Source organism: Lithobates pipiens, unplaced genomic scaffold, assembly GCF_037356315.1.
Source record: "Lithobates pipiens isolate NorthernLeopardFrog02 unplaced genomic scaffold, aLitPip1_a1.2 Scaffold_24, whole genome shotgun sequence".
Classification (NCBI taxonomy): Eukaryota; Metazoa; Chordata; class Amphibia; order Anura; family Ranidae; genus Lithobates; species Lithobates pipiens.
Genome location: NW_027507786.1, coordinates 19501483 through 19527702, shown reverse-complemented (window position 1 = coordinate 19527702; position 26220 = coordinate 19501483). Strand labels below are relative to the sequence as shown.

Sequence of the window (26220 nt, the reverse complement as noted above, 5' to 3'; positions counted from 1 at the left end):
CCGCTCACCTATACTGCAGCAGTCCTTCAGCGGTATAGGGACTGACGTACAGTCTGCTAATCACTAACACACAACCTGCTTGTTCCACAAAAGTTCTTATAAGGACTGGTAACTTGGTATAGGGTGCTACGGTACATAGGCTTGAGTGCGGTACAGTCTGCTGTTCTGTAAGGACCGCTATCGGTCCACAATAGATAGGGTTGACGTGCACCACTGCTGACCGCTGCCCTATACTGCAGCAGTCCTTCAGCGGTATAGGGACTGACGTACAGTCTGCTAAACACTAACACACAACCTGCTTGGTCCACAAAAGTTCTTATAAGGACTGGTAACTTGGTATAGGGTGCTACGGTACATAGGCTTGAGTGCGGTACAGTCTGCTGTTCTGTAAGGACCGCTATCGGTCCACAATAGATAGGGTTGACGTGCACCACTGCTGACCGCTGCCCTATACTGCAGCAGTCCTTCAGCGGTATAGGGACTGACGTACAGTCTGCTAAACACTAATACACAACCTGCTTGGTCCACAAAAGTTCTTATAAGGACTGGTAACTTGGTATAGGGTGCTACGGTACATAGGCTTGAGTGCGGTACAGTCTGCTGTTCTGTAAGGACCGCTATCGGTCCACAATAGATAGGGTTGACGTGCACCACTGCTGACCGCTCACCTATACTGCAGCAGTCCTTCAGCGGTATAGGGACTGACGTACAGTCTGCTAATCACTAACACACAACCTGCTTGTTCCACAAAAGTTCTTATAAGGACTGGTAACTTGGTATAGGGTGCTACGGTACATAGGCTTGAGTGCGGTACAGTCTGCTGTTCTGTAAGGACCGCTATCGGTCCACAATAGATAGGGTTGACGTGCACCACTGCTGACCGCTGCCCTATACTGCAGCAGTCCTTCAGCGGTATAGGGACTGACGTACAGTCTGCTAAACACTAATACACAACCTGCTTGGTCCACAAAAGTTCTTATAAGGACTGGTAACTTGGTATAGGGTGCTACGGTACATAGGCTTGAGTGCGGTACAGTCTGCTGTTCTGTAAGGACCGCTATCGGTCCACAATAGATAGGGTTGACGTGCACCACTGCTGACCGCTGCCCTATACTGCAGCAGTCCTTCAGCGGTATAGGGACTGACGTACAGTCTGCTAAACACTAATACACAACCTGCTTGGTCCACAAAAGTTCTTATAAGGACTGGTAACTTGGTATAGGGTGCTACGGTACATAGGCTTGAGTGCGGTACAGTCTGCTGTTCTGTAAGGACCGCTATAGGTCCACAATAGATAGGGTTGACGTGCACCACTGCTGACCGCTCACCTATACTGCAGCAGTCCTTCAGCGGTATAGGGACTAAGAGTTTTGTCACAGGGTCATTTAAAAAATGACATGCAGAGGAAGAGGCAGGCCCTTCCGCAGGGGTGGTAGGGGTAGGGCAGGAGCAACAGGCTTGAGCCAAAGTGGGAAGTTGCAGAAGGTGCGTTCAATTACTTTAAAGGATGCACCAGACTTGGTTGAGTGGCTCGCTCAGCCTTACTCTTCTGCACCCTCCTCATCCTCTCGATCTGCACCCTCTTCTTCACTCTCTGCTATGTGCACCCCCAAAGACACTACCACCAACAACACGACCACCACCACCACCACCACATACCTTCCGCTTGAGTCACTGGAATTATTTTCCGATCCATATCAAGAGGACATTTCTGATGCGCAGCCACTCTTGGTATTGGATCAGGAAGAGGAGGTAGCAACAAGCGCTACTCAGCAGTCTGACGCCAGTACCCAGATCAGCCCAAGGAGGAGGTTGGTCCCCGGTGTTGCTGCCTACTCTACTTATAGCGGTGGGGAAGGTGACGTTGATGATGACGTGTCTAGTGATGTCACGTGGGTGCCCACAAGAGAGGAAGAGGAGGGGAGTTCAGAGGGAGATATGGACCAGCAGATAGGGAGGAGAAGCAGCAATGACTTACATTGCACAGCAGGGACAAAGCAGACTGCAAATGTATCAGGAGCGAGTCATCGACCATGTACGGTCACATCTGGCGCTCCCAGGACACCGGCACATGGCTCCGCAGTGTGGGCTTTTTTTAACGTGTCCGCTGCTGACAATAGCGTTGCCATCTGCAATCTTTGCAGTCAACGCGTTAGTCGCGGTAAGCCCAATACTCACCTAGGGACGACCGCCTTAAGAAGGCACATGAGCAGCCATCACCGAGCCCAGTGGGAGCAACGGAACACACAAAGCCACACTGCAGGCTCTCACCGTCCAGCCTCGTCTTCTACTTCTCCTTCTCCTCTCTCCTCACAATTGTCCTCCACTCCACCTTCCATCACGCCAAGCTCACATTTTTCTGCAAAAAGGCAGGCTTCCGTGGGCCTAATGTTTGAGCGTAAAAAAATGATGACGCCGGATAACCCTCTTGCCCAACGGTTGGCGGCTGGCTTGTCAGAACTCATAGCCCGCCAACTACTGCCATATAAACTGGTGGACTCGGAGGCCTTTCGCAAATTTGTGGCCATTGGAACACCACAATGGAAGGTCCCAGGAAGGAAGTATTTCTCAGAGAAGGGCATCCCAGAGCTATATGGCCATGTTCAGCGGCAAGTGAATGTATCTCTGGCACACAGTGTCGGTGCCAAGATACATCTGACCACAGACACGTGGTCTAGCAAACACGGGCAGGGAAGGTATATCAGTTTTACTGCCCACTGGGTGAACCTTCTGACGGCCGTCAAGCATGTAACCCGTGGCACCCGTGTAGATTTGGTTTTACCGCCACGGATTGCATGCAGGCCTGACTCTTCTTCTCCTCCTCCTACTCCATCCTCCTCCCTCTCCTCCTCAGCTGCCTCCTCCTTTTCCGCTGCTAGCGTCTCTTCCACTGCACCGCCCAAGCTCCCCAGAACCTATTCCACATGCCAGGTGAGACGTTGCCATGCCGTGCTGCGTCTGTTGTGCCTGGAAGCAAAGAGCCACACTGGCCCGGCACTCCTTTCAGCTTTGCGTTCACAGGCAGATGAGTGGCTAACACCGCTCAATTTGACAGTTGGTAAAGTGGTGTGTGACAACGGTGCCAATCTGCTTAGCGCATTGAAACAGGGCAAAATCACGCACGTGCCGTGCATGGCACACGTCTTAAACTTGGTCGTGCAGCGATTCCTTGTCAAATACCCTGGGGTCCAGGACATCTTGCGGCAGGCAAGGAAAATCTCGGCCCATTTCAGAAGATCTTACACGGCCATGGCTCGCCTTGCTGACATTCAGCGGCGACACCATCTGCCGGTCAGACGTCTTATTTGCGATTGCCCGACGCGATGGAACTCAACCTTCTATATGCTTGATAGGCTGCTCCAGCAGAAACGTGCAGTTAACGTCTACCTGTATGAACTCTGCGAAAGAAACGGTTCTGGGGAGCTGGGTTTTTTTTCACCGCGCCAGTGGCTGCTCATGCGCGACACATGCAGACTTCTGCGGCCATTTGAGGAGATCACCAAACTGGTCAGTCGCAGCCATGGCGCCATCAGTGACATGGTACCTTATGCCTTCTTTCTGGAGCGTGCATTGCGTCGTGTCATTGATCAGGCTGTGGAGGAGCAGGAGCGGGAAGATGAGGAAGTCGCAATGCTGGATGAATTCCCAGGGGGGGCTACTCTATCTGAGACAAGTCAACAACAGGAGTCTGATGAGGAGTCAGAGGAGGATGGTGCCGGGGCGGATGAGCAGGAGCAAGAAGAGCATGCTTTAAACCTTTCTGGGATCCCTGTTGTGCGAGGATGGGGAGAGGAGAATGAAGAGGACGACATTATCCTGGATGATGAGCAGGAGCCAGGCCACCACACCGCTTCCACTTTAGTGCAAATGGGGGCCTTCATGCTCCAGTGTTTTAATAGGGACCCCCGTATAAAAAGCATGAGGGTCAAGGACCAGTACTGGGTGGCAACGTACTTAGACCCCCGGTACAAACACAAAATGGCGGAAATGTTACCGCCGTCGCAGAGGGCTGTCAGAATGCAGCACTTCCAGGCCTTGCTTCGAGAAATGCTGCATTCTGCTTTTGCGTGCGCTGGCAGAGGAGCAATTCCCACTCCCAGAGAAGGATTTGCGGGTACCAATCCAACAGCGCCTGCAAGAAGAGGCCGGTTTGAAGATGTGTTGGTGACTTCGGATATGAGGTCATTCTTTCAGCCGACCCATCGACAGGTGTCATCCGGATCCAGCATCAGGGAACGCCTAGACCGTCAGGTGTCCGACTACATTGGGTTAACGGCCGATGTGGACGCTCTGAGGAGTGATGAACCCCTAGACTACTGGGTGGGCAGGCTTGACCTCTGGCCAGAGCTTGCCCAATTTGCAATCGAACTGTTGGCTTGCCCCTCATCCAGTGTCCTGTCCGAAAGGACGTTCAGCGCAGCAGGGGGGATTGTGACCGATAAGCGTACTCGCCTAGCTCACCACAGTGTTAACTACCTCACATTTCTAAAAATGAATGAGGCATGGATCTCGGAGGAATTCAACACATGTGATCAGTAGACCATGTATATGTCTATAAACAATTTTTGGAATCAAGCACACAGACCTTCTTAATTCATTTGGCTCACTTCCCTGACCCAAAAAAGCACACCGTACTATATGCCCCTACCCTCCTCTTTGAAGAGGTTGAGCGGTGTCATATTTCTACTGGGGCTGCTTATTATGAGGGGTTCCCACCATCCCTGTGCTGTGCTGACTTCCTCCTGGGTGTTCTTATTATGAGGGGCTCCCACCATCCCTGTGCTGTGCTGACTTCCTCCTGGGGGTTCTTATTATGAGGGGATCACACCATCCCTGTGCTGTGCTGACTTCCTCCTGGGGCTGCTTACGGTGCTGCTGTCAGCGCTGTATGTCACGGAGCTGCTGTCAGCGCTGTATGTCACGGAGCTGCTGTCAGCGCTGTATGTCACGGAGCTGCTGTCAGCGCTGTATGTCACGGAGCTGCTGTCAGCGCTGTATGTCACGGAGCTGCTGTCAGCGCTGTATGTCACGGAGCTGCTGTCAGCGCTGTATGTCACGGAGCTGCTGTCAGCGCTGTATGTCACGGAGCTGCTGTCAGCGCTGTATGTCACGGAGCTGCTGTCAGCGCTGTATGTCACGGAGCTGCTGTCAGCGCTGTATGTCACGGTGCTGCTGTCAGCGCTGTATGTCACGGAGCTGCTGTCAGCGCTGTATGTCACGGAGCTGCTGTCAGTGCTGTATGTCACGGAGCTGCTGTCAGCGCTGTATGTCACGGAGCTGCTGTCAGCGCTGTATGTCACGGAGCTGCTGTCAGCGCTGTATGTCACGGTGCTGCTGTCAGCGCTGTATGTCACGGAGCTGCTGTCAGCGCTGTATGTCACGGAGCTGCTGTCAGCGCTGTATGTCACGGAGCTGCTGTCAGCGCTGTATGTCACGGAGCTGCTGTCAGCGCTGTATGTCACGGAGCTGCTGTCAGCGCTGTATGTCACGGTGCTGATGTCAGTGCTCTGTATTACGGTGCTGCTGTCAGTGCTCTGTATCTCCTGCACCCTCTTGTTTGCCTACCCTGGTCCCTGACCTTCCCTCTCCTCCATTGCCTTCATTAGCTCCATAGTCCTGAATTGTCAGAACAATTTCCCAAATAAAAAAAAAATGCTTGTAGTTATCGATCCCAAATTCACCTCATACATGTATTATGCTATTGTCCAGGTGGTGGGACTACGTGCTACCCCCTAATAATTACCCCGTGGCCGCAAATTCGACCTAAAGGTTTGCGAAATTCGCCTCCCATTGAAGTCAATGGAGCCCGCGGCGAACGGTCGTTTTCGCGAACGTTTGTGTCCGTTCGCGTTTCGCGTTCGCGAAACGTCCCGTCGGAAGTTCGTCCATCACTATTTGCAAATGCTGGGTGGAAATTGCTCTCTCACCGAACATTGGAGGTAGATTTTCCTTAGCACTTTTGTCTTTTGCATTACTTAGGGTTTTGATTTTCCTGCAGTAGTTTGTGTCTCGGCCCCTCCCACAATGGGGAGATTTCCTGCAGTAGTTTGTGTCTCTGCCCCTCCCACAATGGGGAGATTTCCTGCAAAAATTTGTGTCTCTGCCCCTCCCACAATGGTGAAATCTCCTGTAGTAATTTGTGTCTCTGCCCCCTCCCCCCCACAACACAATGGTGAAATTTTCCTGCAGTAGTTTGTGTCTCTGCCCCTCCCACAATGGTGAGATTCCCTGCAGTAGTTTGTGTCTCTGCCCCTCCCACAATGGTGAGATTCCCTGCAGTAGTTTGTGTCTCTGCCCCTCCCACAATGGGGAGATTTCCTGCAGTAGTTTGTGTCTCTGCCCCTCCCACAATGGGGAGATTCCCTGCAGTAGTTTGTGTCTCTGCCCCTCCCACAATGGGGAGATTTCCTGCAGTAGTTTGTGTCTCTGCCCCTCCCACAATGGGGAGATTCCCTGCAGTAGTTTGTGTCTCTGCCCCTCCCACAATGGGGAGATTCCCTGCAGTAGTTTGTGTTTCTGCCCCTCCCACAATGGGGAGATTCCCTGCAGTAGTTTGTGTCTCTGCCCCTCCCACAATGGGGAGATTCCCTGCAGTAGTTTGTGTTTCTGCCCCTCCCACAATGGGCGGATTTTCTGCAGTAGTTTGTGTCTCTGCCCCTCCCACAATGGGGAGATTTCCCGCAGTAGTTTGTGTCTCTGCCCCTCCCACAATGGTGAGATTTCCGGCAGTAGTTTGTGTCTCTGCCCCTCCCACAATGGTGAAATTTCCTGCAGTAGTTTGTGTCTCTGCCCCTCCCACAATGGTGAAATTTCCTGCAGTAGTTTGTGTCTCTGCCCCTCCCACAATGGTGAGATTTCCGGCAGTAGTTTGTGTCTCTGCCCCTCCCACAATGGTGAAATTTCCTGCAGTAGTTTGTGTCTCTGCCCCTCCCACAATGGGGGGATTTCCTGTAGTAGTTTGTGTCTCTGCCCCTCCCACAATGGGGGGATTTCCTGTAGTAGTTTGTGTCTCTCCTGCAAGAAATCCAACCATTGTGGGAGGGGCGGAGACACAAACTACTGCAGGAAATCGGTGGGAGGGGCAGTTTGTGTCTCTGCCTCTCCCACAATGGGGAGATTTCCCTGCAGTAGGTGAGGAAATCTAATCACTGGATTTCCTGAGAAATATAGGAATCCCGGCATATTATGTCACTTTTTTTTTTAACCAACGTTTTGGGTGGTGCTGCCCTTTAAATCCTGTTGAGATTCTCAGCTGTATAAAGGGGACGTCTCAGGCAGCGAGGGGGTTAATGGAGTATTTGAGTTAATCCTTGCAGTGGGTCTCTGTGATTTCCTCTGCATAAACACGACATCTTCCATGACAATGACTTTCGGACGCAGCGAACGCTTTTTTTCCTTGCCGCAGACTACGAGCATTAGATAACAAGGCGTCCCAAATACCCCACAGTGGTGCAGCCGGTTACACGTAAAGTCTTTTTCTGCTCTCTCCCAGCTCTTGTCAGTGGGAGCAATTACCCGTCTAGAGGCGTCCCGGGGGGCCGCATCCAGCGTCGCCCCATTAACCGCTGTCGTCTCAAATTACGACAAGGTTTATTCCCCCCGCAGGTAGCCTGCGTGCGCCGCGTTCCCTGGGAAATGCTGCAACATTGTTCTTCGTTTACGATTCAATACCGGGACGGGTTCGCGGCTACAGTACCAGACAATAGAAGAAAAAAAATCTGAAGCGGTTATAATAGTGGAGTTTAGGAGGTCGAAGCTCCGACCAGCGCGTTTCTTCCGGCTCAACGAGGCCGAAAGTAGTGCAGTAAGTGAAGTTACCGATACGCAATACGGCGTATGACACGGCGGTGCAGGACACACCGACGCTGAGGTACCGCCGTGCCACAATGTTGGCACACTCCATAGTGGGCCCATACAAAGCACACCAAGAGTGGCCAAAGGTCCAACACCGCCATGTATTAGGCAAGAGAAAATATGGGTGGCACAGTGGTGTAGTGGTTAGTACTCTCACCTAGCAGTATAAAGGGTCGCTGATTTGAATCCCAACCACGACACTACCTGCCTGGAGTTTGCATGTTCTCCCTGTGCCTGCGTGGGTTTCCTCCGGGTACTCCAGTTTCCCCCCCACAACCCAAAGACATGCAGGTAGGTAGGTTAATTGGCTTCTGTCCAAAAAAATTGGCCCTACTATATGAATGGGGACCTTGGATTGTGGGCTCCTAGAGGGGCCAATGTGAGTGTGCAGGGACAATTGTAGACACTCACTCAGGTTGAACTGGATGGACTGGTGTCTTTATTCAACCTTACTAAATATGAAATATGAGAGGTCTCAGATCCCAGAAAGTGGCAAAATATTTTTGGGTGGTTTTTAGGGGTATAATGGCTCCTTGGGGTTAAGGGTATGGAAGCTCCATTTGCCTATCCTATACCTGCTCTTCGGACAAAAAAAAAAAAACTTCCCCTTATTAGCCTCAATAAAGGAAATTTAAAAAATAAATATATATATATATATATATATATATATATATATATATATATATATATATATATATATATATATATATATATATAGAAACTGTAACTAAACTAACCTAAATACACAAAAACCTACACCCTCTAATAAATAGATATGAAAATAAATACACTAATCTAAATGTACAAAAACCCCAGACCCTCTAAATAAAGAAAAACAAAACACAAAATATTTTAAATAAATATAGAAATAAATAATATGTGATTAAATGTAAATAACTTAAATATACAAAACAAAAAAAAGACCCTCTAAATAAAATAAAGAAATAAATATAAAAATAAACTAAATTAATATACACTTATGAATATAGATTTGAAATTGGAACACAAATATATATATATATATATACACACACACACACACACACACACACACACACACTATATATATATATATATATAAAAATTAAAATGACAAAACTAATCTAAATACACAAAAACCCAACCCTATAAAAAATACATTTATATATATATATATATATATATATATATATATATATATATATATAAATGTATTTATATATACACACATACATATAATTAAATAAATATATATTATATATATATATATATATATATATTAGAAATGTATTTTTTATTTATATAGAGGGTGTGGGTTTTTGTGTATTTAGATTAGTTTTGTCATTTTATTATATATATATATATATATATATATATATATATATATATATATATAAATAAAATAAATCAGATTAAATTAACAAAACGAATCTTACACACTAATACACAAAAAACCCACACCCTATAAATAATTACATTTACATTTTTTTTTTTTTTTTTACTGGGAGTTTTAGCTATATTTAATTATTTATTTACATTTTAACTGGGAGTTTTAGTGTCTGAACATTTTTACTGAATTTTCTGAAAACAATTATTTTAAGGGCTTTTTTAAAAAAAAAAAAAAAAAAATAGGCTGTAGAAGCTTTTTTTCATTTATCCTGGACCTGTTCTTGTGACAAAAAAGGACCCTTACTGTTTTCTTTCTTTGAAAAAAAAAACAAAAAATAGACAGTGGGGAAAAAGTTTAAACAGTACAAAAATAACCAAATACAAAAAAAATTTAAAAAAAAACCCACACTAGTAGAAGCTGATTTACCAGCAGTTTTATAGAAGAAAGAAACCTAGGTATTTATTTTCTATGATTCCCAGCTCCATCTAGTGGCCATAATGTGGTTTCTTCCTGAAGCATTTTTTCAGATAATAACATTCGACCTGGGGAGAAAATAGCCTACTGTATTTGCTGGCGTATAAGACTACCTTTTACACTTAAAAAAAATGCCCAAAAATCGGGGGTCGTCTTATACGCCGGGTATACAGGTATACAATGCTGCCCGATGGATGTCAGCCCCCAAATGTCTGCTAATACTGTATGTGGCTTCAGCTACAACAGTATACGCCGTTGAGCCAATCCCGGCGAGCGATGTATTCTATTAATGAATACAGAGCCTGCTTGGATTGGAGTAACAACCTCGGCCAATCCGAGCAGGCTACATAGAGTAGCCTGCTCGGATTGGCTTTGAGAGAGAGAGAGAGAGAGAGGCAAGGGCTGATGATGCTACAGCCTCTGCCAATCCAAGCAGGCGTTTTATTCATTAAAATAATACACCGCTCACCATACTTCCCTGGGTAAATCCATTCACTGATCTCCTACTACTATACATCCTGCTATTTGCCTTTGAGGTCCCAGGCACCCAAGAGGGACAGGCAAATGTAACCCAAAAGTGGTATAGGTTTGGTTAGTGAAAAATTCTACTTTCCAGAGTTGTGGCATTCAATAGATCTCTGTTTGTGTTATTGTTTGATTTACTTTATGACATATCACAGCATGGCGGATGAGTAGTTGGCATTCTTGCTTTGTGTTTTTTAATGGTTCTAATGTTTTTTTTAAATGGTGTTGCCTCAGAAGGGGGGTAGTCTTATACCGCGAGTATTGCCCAAAACCTATGTTTTCACTTGAAAAATAGGGGGTCGTCTTATACGCCCAGTCGCCTTATACGCCGGCAAATACGGTATTAACATTTGAAACTGGGAGTTTTAGCATCTGATAAATTTTACTGACATTTCTGAAAAATCTTTAAGGGCTTTATTTTATTTATTTTTTTTTTTAATTGGGTCCTTAGAGTTATGGAAGATCCTTTCATTTATCCTGGACCTGTTCTTGTGGCAAAAAAGGACCCTTATTAGCCTCATGTTACTAGAAAGAAAAAAAAACAAAGGGACTAAAAATAAATAAAAACAGTACACAAATAATCAAATACACAAAAAATAGGAAACAAAAAAACAAAACACGCTAGTAGAAGCTGATTTACCAGCAGTTTGTAGAAGAACAAAACCTAGGTAATTTATTTCCTGTGATCCCCAGCTCCATCTAGTGGCCATAATGTGGTACCTTCCCGAAGCACTTTCAAATAATAACATTCAACCTTCGGCCTAATAACATTCGATTTTGCTCTATTTGCACTGAACAAATCTACCAGCATTCCACTCAGCAAATAGCTCTGCATTTTTTTTTTTTTTTTTTTTTAAATACAGTTGGAACCTTGGTTTTTTTTGTTTTGTTTTTTTCTTTGAAAAAAAAATAAATAAATAAGGGAAAAAAATTAACAGTACACAAAAAATCAAATACACTAAAAAAAAGTAAAAAAACAAAACAAAAAAAAAACCCACGCTGGTAGAAGTTGATTTACCAGCAATTTGTAGAAGAACTAAACCTAGGTAATTAATTTTCCATGATCCCCAGCTCCATCTAGTGACCATAATGTGGTATCTTCCTGAAACGCTTTTTCAAATAACATTCAAAAAGAATGGGGAATGGAGACCAGCGGTGGATTTAAAACGACTGAATCATTTCATTCATTTAGATACCTTCAAGATGGAATCCTTACAAACGATCATCCAGATGGTACAGCCGGGAGATTGGATGATTTCAGTGGATCTCCAAGATGCCCATTTCCACGTACCCTTCCTTTCCGCATTCCAAAAAATATGTAAGCGTTGCAGTCGGTCACACACCTCTCCAGTTCCAGTGTTTCCCCTTCGGCCTCGGCACCTCCCCGAGGGTAATTTTCAAAGGTCCCGATTGCAGTTCTAGCCTCTAAGCCCTTGTACACACGGTCGGAGATTCCGCCGGAATGTGTCCTATCGGACCGTTTTGTCGGATATTCCGACTGTGTGTGGTCTTCATCGGACTGTTTCCGTCAGAATATCCGACAGACCAACTTTTCCAACTTGCCGGTAAAATTTTCCGACAAAATGCTCCGATCGGACATACTCCGATCATGTGTAGCCTACTCCGACTAGACAAAGTGCCACGCATGCTCAGATCAAATTCCTAGACCAAAGCTATTGGCTACTAGCCTGAACGTAGTCCCGTCGTAACAAAATAACGTCATCACGTTCTAAACGATCGGATTTTCCAACAACTTAGTCCGACCGTGTGTATGCAACATCACTTCCGGACCTCTTCCGGAATTAATCCATTGGAATTACTCCGACGGATTTGGTTGTTGGAATCTCCGACCGTGTGTACAAGGGCTGAGAGAGAGGACTGAGGACTATTTCACTACCTGGATGACATCTTGTTGGTAGCTCCCAGCCTGGAACAGCTTCTGGAGCACAAGGAGACCTTGCTGTCCACCCTTGCAGAATTCGGGTGGCCAGTGAATTGGCAGAATTGTCTTCTCACCCCAACCCAGTCAATGATCTACCTAGGAGCCTTATTCAACACTTCAGTCAGAACGGTGCGTCTTCCTCCCCAGAAAGTAGCGTCTATCTCCCAGAAGAGGAGTCACGTCAGGTCACCATCCCACCTCTCTGCGTCAGGCTACCGCAGTTTAAAAACGGGACCATGCCGTCTTGTATCCCGATGCTGCCTTGGGGTCATTGGCACCTGAGATTTTTTTTCCCAAGTAGGCTTCCTGTCACAGTGGAAGAAACACTCGTTCCATCAGCGGATATTCATCTCGATCCTCATGAAGAGAAGTCTTCTTTGGTGGACAAAGAAAGATCTGAACTTAAAGCCCTGTCATCTGGGCAGAAAGGAACGTGCTGTATCTGAAGGAAGTCTACCTTTCGGCCATCTATCCCGGGAACTTTCAAGACAGCAACGAATGTAAGAAAGATCTGATCTTAAAGCCGCGACATCTGCAGTGCCACTCTTGGACACGAGATGATTGCAGTGCGTTTCCCCAGCGCCTTAAACTTGTATCCGTAGTAAGTATGGTCCAAGGGTGGCACTGCAGATGTCGCGGCTTTAAGATCAGATCTTTCTTACATTCGTTGCTGTCTTGAAAGTTCCCGGGGCAGGTGGCCGAAAAGTAGACTTCCTTCAGATACAGCAGGTTCCTTTCTGCCCACAGCATAATGGGTTCCACGTCCCTCAATAAAGGGACGCTGCGAGTTCCCCCTCTACCATTGGATATAGGACACTGCCGCCCTGTTGTCCAAGCGTGACAGGACCGTTTTTTGTTGCAGATGATCTCCCAAGTTCAGTAGGGCTAGATAGGCTTGCCCGTATCTCGAGGACGTTCAAGACCATTTCCCTTGCACTGTGAGATGATTGCAGTGCGCTCCCCAGCGCCTTGAACTTGTATCCGTAGTAAGTATGGTCCAAGAGTGGCACTGCAGATGTCGCGGCTTTAAGATCAGATCTTTCTTACATTAGTTGATGTAGCTTCCCGGGACAGGTGGCCGAAAAGTAGACTTCCTTCAGATACAGCAGGTTCCTTTCTGCCCGCAGCATAATGGGCTCCACTTCCCTCAATAAAGGGACACTGTGAGTTCCCCCTCTGCCGTTGAATATAGGACACTGCCGCCCTGTTGTCCAAGCGTGACAGGACCGGTTTTTGTTGCAGATGATCTCCCAAGTTCACTAGGGCTAACTAAATAGGCTTGCCCGTATCTCGAGGACGTTCAAGACCATTTCCCTTGCACTGCGAGATGATTGCAGTGCGCTCCCCAGCGCCTTGAAATTGTATCCGTAGTAAGTATGGTCCAAGAGTGGCACTGCAGATGTAACGCTTGGACAACAGGGCGGCAGTGTCCTATATCCAACGGCAGGGGATAGGGAACTCAGTGTCCCTTTATTATGGGACGTGGAGCCCATTATGCTGTGGGCAGAAAGGAACCTGCGGTATCTGAAGGAAGTCTACTTTTCGGCTACCTGTCCCGGGAACTTTCAAGACAGCAACAAATGGTCCCTTCACCCCTCAGTATATTCAGCTGGATCGTGAATCTCCAGAGTCCCCTGGAAATTGAGCTCTTCGCCTCATCTGTGAGTGCCAAATAATTGAGGTTCCTCTCCCGTCTGCCTCATCACCAGGCAGAAGCAGTGAATGCCCTTTTTCGATTTCTTGGCAATGCAGGACAGCATTTCCCCCCAAACCTCTAATCTCGAGGTTCCTCCTCAGATTACTGAAAGAATTGGTCAGAGTGGTGGCAATTCTCCCATACTGGCCGAGGAGGCCGTGGTTCCCCTGGGCAATGTACCTCAGCACCTGACGCCCCGCCAAGATTCCGATCTTACCTCGTCTTCTCTCTCAAAGGGAGATTTGTACACCCAGCACCTCACAAGCTGAATCTTCATGTTTGGATGTTGAGAGGCAAAAATTCCAATCCCTCGGTTGCTCATCTGAAGCGATTTCAACGCTGTTAAAGGCTAGAAAACCATCCACAGAAATTGTATATACACAAAAATCTGATACAGGTTCAAAATGTTTGCAACCGGCAGGCGTTCGGACCCCGCGGTCCCTTCTTCCTCGCTCCTCTTCGTTTTTTCTACAGGCAGGCCTCAACCTCGGTCTCGGACTAAGTTCTCTAAAGGTTCAGGTGGCGGCTATTTCAGCAGCTACACAAAAAAGAGATAAGAGATGGGCGGAAGACGCGCTCATCATCCAATTCTTCAGAGTAGTCAAGAAGATTCGGCCGCCATGTAAGGCGATCTTTTCCTGCTTGGGATTGGTCCTTTGTCTTGGACTTTCTGACAACTCATCCTTTTGCCCCATTGGAATCCTCTTCTCTATGGAACCCGACGCTCAAAACTGCCTTTTTGAGTTACTTCAGATAAAAGAGCCTCAGAACTGCAAGCGTTGGGGGCAGAAGATGAGCATATAGCCATTTTTCTATCTCTCCACTCCTCAACTCGCCCCCTCAATCTCCTCACAGATCTCAGACTTACTGAATGACATCTCAGTATGGAGGTCACACCACTTCGTTCAACTCAATCTTTCTACAACTGAGCTCGTTATATTTCCCCCTTCACGATCCCCTCCCCCCATGACTTCACCATTAATATCAACAACACAACCATTGGTCCCTCCACACATGCCGGGGTCCTGGGTGTAATCCTTGACTCTGACCTCTCCTTCTCCCCACATCCAATCACTGGCTAAATCCTGCCGCCTTCCCCTCCGCAACATCTCCAGAATTCCACCTTCCTGACTAATGACACCACAAAGTAACTCGTTCACTCCGCGATTATTTCCCGCCTTGACTACTGCAACTCTCTCCTTAATGGCCAACCCTTACACAGGCTCCTCCCCCCTTCAGTCTATTATGAATGCTGATGCTAGACTAGACTGCATGACTTCCGCCCCTCTCTGCCAATCCCTTCACTGGCTTCCCCTCCCCCACCGTGTAAAATTCAAAATGCTAACCATAACATAAAAGGCCATTCACAACATCGCCCCCATCTACATCACCAACCCCATCTGCAGATATCACCCAAATCGTCCCCTCCGCTCCTCCCAGGACCTCCTGCTTTCTAGCTCCCTTGTTACCTCCTCTCATGCTCGCCTTCAAGACTTTTCCAGAGCCTCTCCCATCCTCTGGAACTCCCTGCCCCAGTCTGTCTGCTCAGCCCCAACCCTGTCCACCTCCAGGACTTCTCCAGAGCCTCTCCCATCCTCTGGAACTCCCTGCCCCAGTCTGTCTGCTCAGCCCCAACCCTGTCCAACTCCAGGACTTCTCCAGAGCCTCTCCCATCCTCTGGAACTCCCTGCCCCAGTCTGTCTGCTCAGCCCCAACCCTGTCCAACTCCAGGACTTCTCCAGAGCCTCTCCCATCCTCTGGAACTCCCTGCCCCAGTCTGTCTGCTCAGCCCCAACCCTGTCCACCTCCAGGACTTCTCCAGAGCCTCACCCATCCTCTGGAACTCCCTGCCCCAGTCTGTCCGCTCAGCCCCTACCCTGTCCACCTCCAGAGCCTCTCCCATCCTCTGGAACTCCCTGTCCCAGTCAGTCCGCTCAGCCTCTGCCCTTAAGAGTTCCCTGAAAACTCATTTATTCAGAGAAGCCGATCCCACCCCCCACCTAACTGTCCCCGAGCCCCCCCATCAAATCATTCTCTGCAGCTATTACCTTTTGTACCACCACCCCCTCCCTTTAGAATGTAAAGCTCTACGAGCCAGGCCCTTCTGTACCTTTTGTATTGTACTGTAATTGTGTTGTCCCCCCTATACATTGTAAAGTGCTGCGTAAACTGTTGGCACTATATAAATCAATAATAATAATAATTTTTCCCCAGATAGAGCGGAGCTAAGGACAGTTCAAGGTTTTTCTTCCTAAGGTATCTTTCCAATCCATTCTCTCTCGTAAGCTTGGGCACTTACCTACCTTTCCAGATCCACAGTCAGGGCCTTTGCCTGAATTGGACATTTCCAGAGTTCTATGATGTTGCCTACAGGCTACAGCGCTCCTTCAGAGCATAAAATAAAATTGTTCACACAAAAGGAAGGAAGCAGCCTCAAGAACGATTGCCTCCTGGATTCGTAAGCTGATCCAAAGGGCATATAGAGGTAGAGGGATGGGTCCTCCGGTGGTTAAAGCCCACTCAACGAGGGCAGTTTCTTCATCTTAGGCGGCAATGAGGGCAGTTTCTTCATCTCGGGCGGCAACGGGCTAATGTCTCTTTGGAGACAATTTGCAGAGCGGCTACTTGGTCTTCTCCAAACCCGTTCACACGACATTATAGAATTGATCCAGGAGCCCTCACTCCAGTGGAGTTCCGAAGAAGGGCAATTAAATCAGCTCTTGCGTTTACTTAATATATTCTTTATGAGCGTAACCCGCTCAGTCTCCCAGCTATTTATTTTAATCACAGGTATTCTGCCACGGAGGCACCAGGAAAACCGGAAAATTGTATTATACTTACCTTAATTTTCTTTTCCTGGTGCCCATCCATGGCAGCATACTTGCCCTCCCTTGGTATTCGATATGACAAGAGAATTCTTTATGGGGGGGGGGTATTGGTCCTTCTTTATATTCACTATCCTGAGGGGAGGAGTCCGGGGCGGGGCTTATCACAGGTATTCTGCCACGGAGGCACCAGGAAAACCGGAAAATTGTATCATACTTACCGTAATTTTACTTCTCTGCCTATCCATGGCAGCATACCTGCCCTCCCTTGGTATTCAATATGACAAGAGAATTCTTTATGGGGGGGGGGGGGGGTATTGGTCCTTCTTTATATTCACTATCCTGAGGGGAGGAGTCCGGGGCGGGGCTTATCACAGGTATTCTGCCACGGAGGCACCAGGAAAACCGGAAAATCGTATTATACTTACCTTAATTTTCTTTTCCTGGTGCCCATCCATGGCAGCATACTTGCCCTCCCTTGGTATTCGATATGACAAGAGAATTCTTTGGGGGGGGGGGGGGGGGGGGTATTGGTCCTTCTTATACAATATATTCACTATCCTGAGGGGAGGAGTCCGGGGCGGGGCTTATCACAGGTATGCTGCCATGGAGGCACCAGGAAAACCGGAAAATTGTATCATACTTACCGTAATTTTCCTTCCCTGCCTATCCATGGCAGCATACTTGCCCTCCCTTGGTATTCGATATGACAAGAGAATTCTTTATGGGGGGGGGGGGATATTGGTCCTTCTTTATATTCACTATCCTGAGGGGAGGAGTCCGGGGCGGGGCTTATCACAGGTATGCTGCCATGGAGGCACCAGGAAAGAAAATTACAGTAAGTATGATACAATTTTCAGTTTTTAATCGGGTCCTTTTAGGGTTACGGAAGCTCTTTTCATTTATCCCGGACCTGTTCTTGTGACAAAAAAAAAAAAGGACCCTTATTAGCCTCATGTTACTAGAAAGAAAAAATACAAAAAGGGACTAAAAATAAATAAAAACAGTACACAAATAATCAAATACACAAAAAATAGGAAAACAAAAAACAAAAAAAACACAAGTGAAAGCCGATTTACCAGCAGTTTGTAGAACAAAACCTAGCTATTTATTTTCTGTGGTCCCCAGCTCCATCTAGTGGCCATAATGTGGTACCTTCCCAAAGCACTTTCAAATAATAACATTTGACCTTCGGCCTAATAACATTTGCACTGAACAAATCTACCAGCATTCCACTCAGCAAATAGCTATGCATTTTTATTTTTTAAATACAGTTGGAACCTTGGTTAACGGGTAACGCGGTTAACAAGCGTTTTGAAAGACGAGCAACTTTTTTTTTAATTTTTATTCTGACCTGGTTTGCCAGTGTCGTCTCGCAAAACGAGCAGAATTCAAGCTAATGGGGTGTGCAGTACCGCATTTGGCCAGAGATGCGGGAGGCGCTGGTGATACTCAGAATGGCTCGGAACCATTCGGAAATACTCGGAAACACTCGCAAATCCTGCATTACTGAGTGTTTCTGAGATCGGCCTATTTCTGAGGCTCTCCGGCGCCCCCCCCCCCACCTCTGGCCATATGCAGTATTGCATGCAATAAAAGTCAATGCGGAACGAATTATCTTCAGTTTACATTGACTTCTATGAGGAAACTCGCTTTGATATACAAGTGCTTTGGATTACAAGCATTCTCCTGGAATGGATTATGTTCATAATCCAAGGTTCCCCTGTAAATACGCCCTTTAGTGTATTGCTGTTTTTTTTTGTTTTGTTTTTATTGTCCATTCAACGGGGCTGAGGGGGTGGGTGGTGACATCACAGTGTGCTTTAAAGAAGAAAAAAAATGGCGCCATCATCCCGATCCTTGGATTCACACTGGAATAACAGTGAGCACAGCTGCTGTCTTGGCACGTGATGCCATGCCTGTCCCCAACACCGAGGGATGAGGGTGGCAGCCCCAGATTTCTTTCCTTTAGGCGGGCGCCGTTCGCGCCACGTGAATTTGCTCGCAGTGATTTCCAATCTAGTAATTAGCATTGTTGTGACGCCGCGATTTTCCCCCGTCACAGAAATCACATCTTATTTAGAAGACGGCTCCAGGTAAGGCGATATAGCTGCAGCCCCCCCCCCCCTCCCCTCCCCCAATCACGCGGCATTAATATTGTATTAGACAATAGAGATCACTTCTTCATCCTTAATTGGTACTTACATTTTTTTTTTTTTTTTCCTCTGGTGAAATTACTGATTGATTTTGAAGTTTAAATGAACTCATTTATTATAATTGCGGAAGTCCTGAATACAAAGCAGTTTAAAATAAGGAACGTCACGGTGAGATTGATGGTCCTGCCGCACCATATGTCTTCTCTCCCCCCCCCCCCAAACGGTTCTTAAATTTGCAGGAAGAATTACAAAAAAAAAAAAAGTAAAATCATCTTAATTTAGATGACGGGGCGGGGGGGGGGGGGGGGGGGGGGGAGGGGACGGGAGACGCGGATGAATAGAACATCGCTACCAATCCCAAAATCTCAGGCGTGATCTTTCCTGCTGGGAAGACGGTCAGATTTGACGCCACGATAAAAGGCCGTCATCCTTCAAAGATTAATATAAGAATGTTTACAAATTTCCCCACGGGGGGGGGGGGGGGTGATTTACCCCTCACTTCCTGTCTGGACAGGAAGTGATAGAAAATCTTTGATGGGGTCACAGACAAAAACATATTTTCAGTAGAGTGGGGGGAGGGGTCAGGATCTTCTCTCTGGCTTTTATTTCCATCTGTGTAGCTAAGGAGGAGATTTCTTCTCACTTCCTGTCAGGACAGGAAGTCATGAAAATATCTTCAATGGAGACACAGGCAAAGGCAAAAGACACGTTGTTAACAGAGTGGGGAAGGTTTAGAATGCGTGAAAAGTTTTTTTTTTTTGCTGCGTCTTCCTGGTGACAACTGATGCTTCCATTCCCTGTGTTGGTGTCACAAGGACAGGAAGTGAGGGAAAAAAAATCTCATTGGGGGAGAAGGATGATCCAGCCAGGCATTGCTTCATACTAATCAGCCGCAGCAGCTTTTAAAATTCAGCCTCCTCTGTGTCAACTGACACTTGGAGATAATCTACAAATGCCATTGTGTAAATACAATGTATAGTTGACAGTTGCTGTGAGGGGGGCTCTGATGGGACAATTGCTGTAAGGGAGGGACAGTTGCTGTAATGGGGGCTCTGATGGGGACAGTTGATCTAAGAGGGGTCTTTGATGGGGACAGTTGCTGTAATGGGGGCTCTGATGGGGACAGTTGCTGTAAGGGAGGGACAGTTGCTGTAATGGGGGCTCTGATGGGGACAGTTGATCTAAGAGGGTCTTTGATGGGGACCGTTGCTGTAATGGGGGCAACAATTGGGACAGTTGATGCAAGAGGGGCTCTGATGATTGGGGGGGGGGGACAGTTGATGTAATGGGGGTCTCTGATGGGGACAGTTGATGTAAGGGGGTCTCTGATGGGGACAGTTGATCTAAGAGGGTCTCTGATGGGGACAGTGATCTAAGAGGGTCTCTGATGGGGACAGTTGATCTAAGAGGGTCTCAGTTGATGTAAGGGGGTCTCTGATGGTGGGGGGGGACAGTTGATGTAAGGGGGTCTCTGATGGTGGGGGGGGACAGTTGATGTAATGGGGGTCTCTGATGGTGGGGGGGGGCAGTTGATGTAATGGGGGTCTCTGATGGTGGGGGGGACAGTTGATGTAATGGGGGTCTCTGATGGTGGGGGGGACAGTTGATGTAATGGGGGTCTCTGATGGTGGGGGGGGCAGTTGATGTAATGGGGGTCTCTGATGGTGGGGGGGGACAGTTGATGTAATGGGGGTCTCTGATGGTGGGGGGGGGACAGTTGATGTAATGGGGGTCTCTGATGGGGACAGTTGATGTAATGGGGGTCTCTGATGGGGACAGTTGATGTAATGGGGGTCTCTGATGGGGACAGTTGATGTAATGGGGGTCTCTGATGGGGACAGTTGATGTAATGGGGGTCTCTGATGGTGGGGGGGGGGGGGACAGTTGATCTAAGAGGGTCTTTGATGGGGACAGTTGATCTAAGAGGGTCTCAGTTGATGTAAGGGGGTCTCTGATGGTGGGGGGGGGACAGTTGATGTAAGGGGGTCTCTGATGGTGGGGGGGGGGACAGTTGATGTAAGGGGGTCTCTGATGGTGGGGGGGGACAGTTGATGTAAGGGGGTCTCTGATGGGGACAGTTGATGTAAGGGGGTCTCTGATGGGGACACCAGAGGAAATGGGGCACTCTGAAGGGAACACCTGATGTAAAGAGGGGCTCTGATGGGGACTCCTGATGTAAAGAGGGCTCTGATGGGGACTCCTGATGTAAAGAGGGGCTCTGATGGGGACTCCTGATGTAAAGAGGGGCTCTGATGGGGACTCCTGATGTAAAGAGGGGCTCTGATGGGGACTCCTGATGTAAAGAGGGGCTCTGATGGGGACTCCTGATGTAAAGAGGGGCTCTGATGGGGACTCCTGATGTAAAGAGGGGCTCTGATGGGGACTCCTGATGTAAGGGACACTGGTTCTGTTTAATCATCACAATCAAATGACATCCCCGTACATACTAGTGTTCCCTGTTCGCTCCAACACCACCCCCGTCTGTCATGTATTATGAGCCACAACTAGCAAACATCCTCCTAAGTGCACCGAGTAACGGGGAATACTGGTTTCCTGCGCATCCCCATCACACTGCTGGCATTATGGCCCCCTGATTTTATATACTGCACCCCCAGATCAGATAAGCTAGATCCGTCCCTGGCTATTTACTTTTCTTTATTCTTTCCATTTTTTTTTTTTCATGCATTTTACTTGATTATAATGTCGCATAAAAAGAAAGTTTTCAAAATAAAAAAATGGCCTTTTTCACTTGCAAAACGCTTTGCCAATTAGAGAATAAAATGTTTAATTTTTATTTACAGCACAACTACAATTTTGAAAATGTTAAATAGAATTTATTTTTCTTTATGTCTTTTTTTAGGTTCCATAAGAAAAATTTGCAAGACAATAGAAAGCACAAAAAAATAAGAGAGACAATTAGGCCTCATTCACATGGACATACTTAAAGTGACTGTAAAGCTTTCATTTTTAACTTTATTAAAATAACAAACATGTCATACTTCGCTGCTCTGTAATGGTTTTGCACAGAGCAGCCCCCATTCTCCTCTTCTCGGTGCTTCCGACTCCTCCCCCTAACTGAATGCCCCCCCCCCCCCATAAGAAGCCCTTGTGTGGGCTCGCTCCTGAGCCCCACTGTCTGCGCCTATAGTCACAGATAGCAGGGCTTGGCCCCGCCCTTGCCTCACAGAATTTGACTGACATCTGCCCTGTGAGGAGGGACAGAGCAGAGAGAGCCGCTGCACTGGGGCACAGCACTGGATCGTGGTAGAACTTAGGTAAGTAAAGGGGGGGGTCCCAGTCACAGCAGGTTTTTTTATCATAATGCATAGGATGAATTTTGGTTAAAAAACCTTAAGGTTTTACAAACACTTTAAGCGCATGGGAGGGTCATATTTGCCAGCATGGAATGCTCCCAATTTGATATCCGCGTGGGAACAGGTCCGCGAACGCCGATAGTGCGAGTTCCGGGAGACGCACAGATGTCAGATGATTGGCAGCAGCCACTGCGTCACAATTGACATGAATAGGGCTGCCCCACCCCCTGAGCTTTTAATGTGATTGGTGGCTTCAAATGACCAATAAGGGAAGCTCAGGAGACCAGAGGGCCTTGCCCGAGATTGACTTTTACAAGAAAAAGTCAAGATCCGCTTATAACTTCAGTTGCCTCTCTCTGAGATTTTCGTCGCCTTGACATGCCATGACCTTCGATGATTTCGCCGATTCATCGTCTGCTCAGTCTGAATTTCCCAGGTTTGTCTGGACATGCTGGGACTTGTAGTACCCAGAGAGCTACCACGCTGCTGTGTGCCGCTAACCATCCCGCCACACCCCACCAACAATCCATCCACTCACGTGTTGAAAATCTTTAATGGAAATTTAAATCTGGGAACGGTAACATATCGTAACATGCAACTGATTGTATTAAGCAGCAGGTCGAAGGTCAAGCGTTTGCTACAAAATGGTTAGTAATCAGAACAAACGTTTGAGCAGCAGAAAATAAAACACTGTGCAGCACAACTCTTGACAATGTGACGTCATCAGGACAGGAAACCAAAACAAAAAAAAAAAAAAACACGAATTTCCACCCCAGCAACCCATTCATAGAGGTCTACAAAGGATGGGAAGAATGTTCTAAGGAAGGCCAGAGGGAGGATTTAGTTGTGCAACTTTTTCGGGCTGCATTTACTAAACACGATTTTCCTTTACACTAACTGAAAAAAAAAAAAAAGAAACAATTGGAGACAATAAGAGTCGAGTGGACTAGTGAATATAGAATTCAGGAGTCATTCAGTTTTACATTTCACTAGAAAATCCTCCAATAAGTCAGGCACCCCCCGTGATTTCCTAGGCACGCCGGTATCGCCTCCTTTTGGAGGAAAGTTTTGGATTTTTTGGTCCAGAAATTTCTCCACAAGGTGCAGTCCATTTTTTCTGAGACCTTTAATTAAAGACCTTTTCTCTTCAGTTCAGGTGTCGGACTCTATAACACTTTGCGGAGGAGAATGGATGCCATCTCCCGAGTACACCAATTCTTGGGCTCAGTCCCCAATGTTTTTTGGCACAGCAGTAAAATATTTTCAAAGTTTCCCTAAAAGGTTTTCTTGACCCGTGGTGTGGCCGGTTGTCCCTGGGAGGACCTCTGGCTGGTGGCCGGTTGTCCCTGGGAGGACCTCTGGCTGGTGGCCGGTTGTCCCTGGGAGGACCTCTGGCTGGTGGCCGGTTGTCCCTGGGAGGACCTCTGGCTGGTGGCCGGTTGTCCCTGGGAGGACCTCTGGCCATGGCTAGCGGTCAGTTGCCCTTGGGAGGGTTTCTGGCCCTGGCTGGCGGTCAGTTGCCCTTGGGAGGGTTTCTGGCCCTGGCTGGCGGTCAGTTGCCCTTGGGAGGGTTTCTGGCCCTGGCTGGCGGTCAGTTGCCCTTGGGAGGGTTTCTGGCCCTGGCTGGCGGTCAGTTGTCCTTGGGAGGGTTTCTGGCCCTGGCTGGCGGTCGGTTGTCCTTGGGAGGGCTTCTGGCCATGGCTGGCGGTCGGTTGCCCTTGGGAGGGCTTCTGGCCATGGCTGGCGGCCGGTTGTCCTTGGGAGGGCTTCTGGCCATGGCTGGCGGTCGGTTGTCCTTGGGAGGGCTTCTGGCCATGGCTGGCGGCTGGTTGTCCCTGGGAGGATTTCTGGCCATGGCTGGCGGCCGGTAGTCCCTGGGAGGGTCTCTGGTTGGTGGCCTGGTATGGTTTCTCGCTCCGGCCGGTAGAAGGGACCGGCCTGTTCGGCACGGAATTCTCCTGACTGTCCTGCATCCTGCGAGATGCTTTTCTGTCGGCAGGCTGTGGGTTAGGACACAGAACACCGTTAGATTGGAAACTGCAGGAACAACTTGAAAAATAGAATATCTGTGCTCACCTTAAAATTCTTTTCTTGGAAGTCCATTGAGGGACTCGGAAAGTCATATACAATGTGTTGGGATATATTGCTGCCTAAAGGAGGCTTGGACCCAGGCAAAGAAAAAAAATCTGTAGGCTAGCCCCCCCCCCCCTCCTATTCCCAGCAAGCAGTACTAAGAACATGATCATAAATACAGAGGTGGGACCTGTGTCCCCCCAATGTACTCCAAGAAACGGGATTTTACAGTGAGTAAAAATATCTAATATTCCTTCTCCACCGAGGGACACAAGAAGTCATATACAGTTTCTCGGGTTATACTGCTGTCTACAGGGGCACTGGACGTTGGCAATCAAAAAAAATCTGTAGTCCAGCCTCTCCTATTCCCAGCATGCTTCAGTTTGCAGCAAACAATACCAAGAGAGAGAAGGGCGGGATCCATGTCACTCAATAGACTCCATGAAAGGATTTTACAACAAGTACAAAAACGACATCTGGTCTGTTGAGGGAATTCTAAAACCTTCAAGTCATCCAAAATTGGTCCAAACGAGGGATGGGCAAAAGCAAACAACTCAATGATGACTGAAAATTGGAGCTTCCATACAATTCAAGGACTAACGTCCAAAGCTGGTATCTGATGAGGCCAAAACTCCCTACCTGGTAGGAAGAAGACAAGACCAGGTGGTGACCATCACAGGAACCAAGCTTGATGCCAGAAGACCACGACTACTTATACTAGTGAGAGAGACACAGCATGGAGGGAACCCCAATACATAGACCATAACATGGAAACTGGTCTACCTGATCCATGGAAAGGACGAGAAGTAGAGTTGCCACCTCATCCCTTTAAACCTGAACACCTTTTGACTTACACGGGTTCTGAGGCTAATTAAATGCAGATAAAAGGCACAAAGTGAGTTTAATTACCACTTTAATCAGCCACAGAACCCGTGTAATTCATATGTGTTCGGGTTTAAAGGGACGGGGTGGCAACCCTAAGGAGAAGGCAGCAAAAAATTTTTGACATTTCCCATGAGAGCTGAAGATGTCCATATTTGTAGGACTTCAGCAAACAACCGAGGCATGCTGGGTAGGAGGGGTTATCCTAGGCTGGCCTAAAGTTTTGGGGGGGTTTTTTCCCGATGTCAAAGCCTCTTGCAGATGGCAGTATAACCCAACAGTATATGACGTCTGTGTCCCTCGAATGGACGAGAAAGATATAAAATATGTATATGAAGTGTGGGAAGATGCCCCGAAAACAATATTGTTACATTTTCTTTTTAGACATTTAATAGCTAGGAGCAACAGACACATCCAACGTGGACATTCAGCCGGCTGCCTTTAGTGCCATCGGGAGACCCCAGCCCTGAAGAGGGGGGGGGGTGTTTACCCCCTATATGTATTGGGTGTCTCTGATGCTCTTACCCATTAAATGTTTATGAAAGTCCTTCAAGGCTCTTCTTTGTACACATCCAGGAATTTATCATCTGGTGAGAGCTTCTTGGGGATATCACATGTAGGTATAAATACCGGGATGTCCCGTGTGGGCATAAATAGTGGGATGTCCCACGTGAGGGCGTGTAAATAGTGGGATGTCCCACGTGAGGGCGTGTAAATAGTGGGATGTCCCACGTGAGGGCGTGTAAATAGTGGGATGTCCCACGTGAGGGCGTGTAAATAGTGGGATGTCCCACGTGAGGGCGTGTAAATAGTGGGATGTCCCACGTGAGGGCGTGTAAATAGTGGGATGTCCCACGTGAGGGCGTAAATAGTGGGATGCCCCACGTGAGGGTTTAAATACCGGGATGCCCCATGTGGGTATAAATATTGGGATTCCTATGTGGGAATAAATGCTGAGATGTCCCATGTGGGTATAAATACCAGGATGACCCATGCGGATGTAAATACAGGGATTTTCCATGTGGGTATAAATACGGGGATGTGTTCTGTACACTCATTAGAACTGAGGAAATCAATCGGAATAAGCCGTGACTAATGCCCCACACACAC

At 47.5% G+C, this 26220-nt stretch overlaps 1 protein-coding gene across 3 annotated transcripts in view; it reads right to left on the bottom strand.

Annotated features, from left to right (window-relative positions):
* Positions 1 to 22689: 22689 nt before the first annotated feature.
* Positions 22690 to 26220, bottom strand: part of STK33 (serine/threonine kinase 33) — a 90574-nt gene continuing 87043 nt past the window's right edge. For 2 of the 3 annotated variants that reach the window (XM_077453665.1, XM_077453666.1), the window contains exon 13: positions 22690 to 24155. In XM_077453665.1, coding sequence (XP_077309791.1) covers positions 23430 to 24155 — 726 coding nt within the window. In that variant the 3' untranslated portion in view covers positions 22690 to 23429. The remainder of the gene's footprint in view (positions 24156 to 26220) is intronic. The other variant, XM_077453667.1, reaches the window with a different exon arrangement.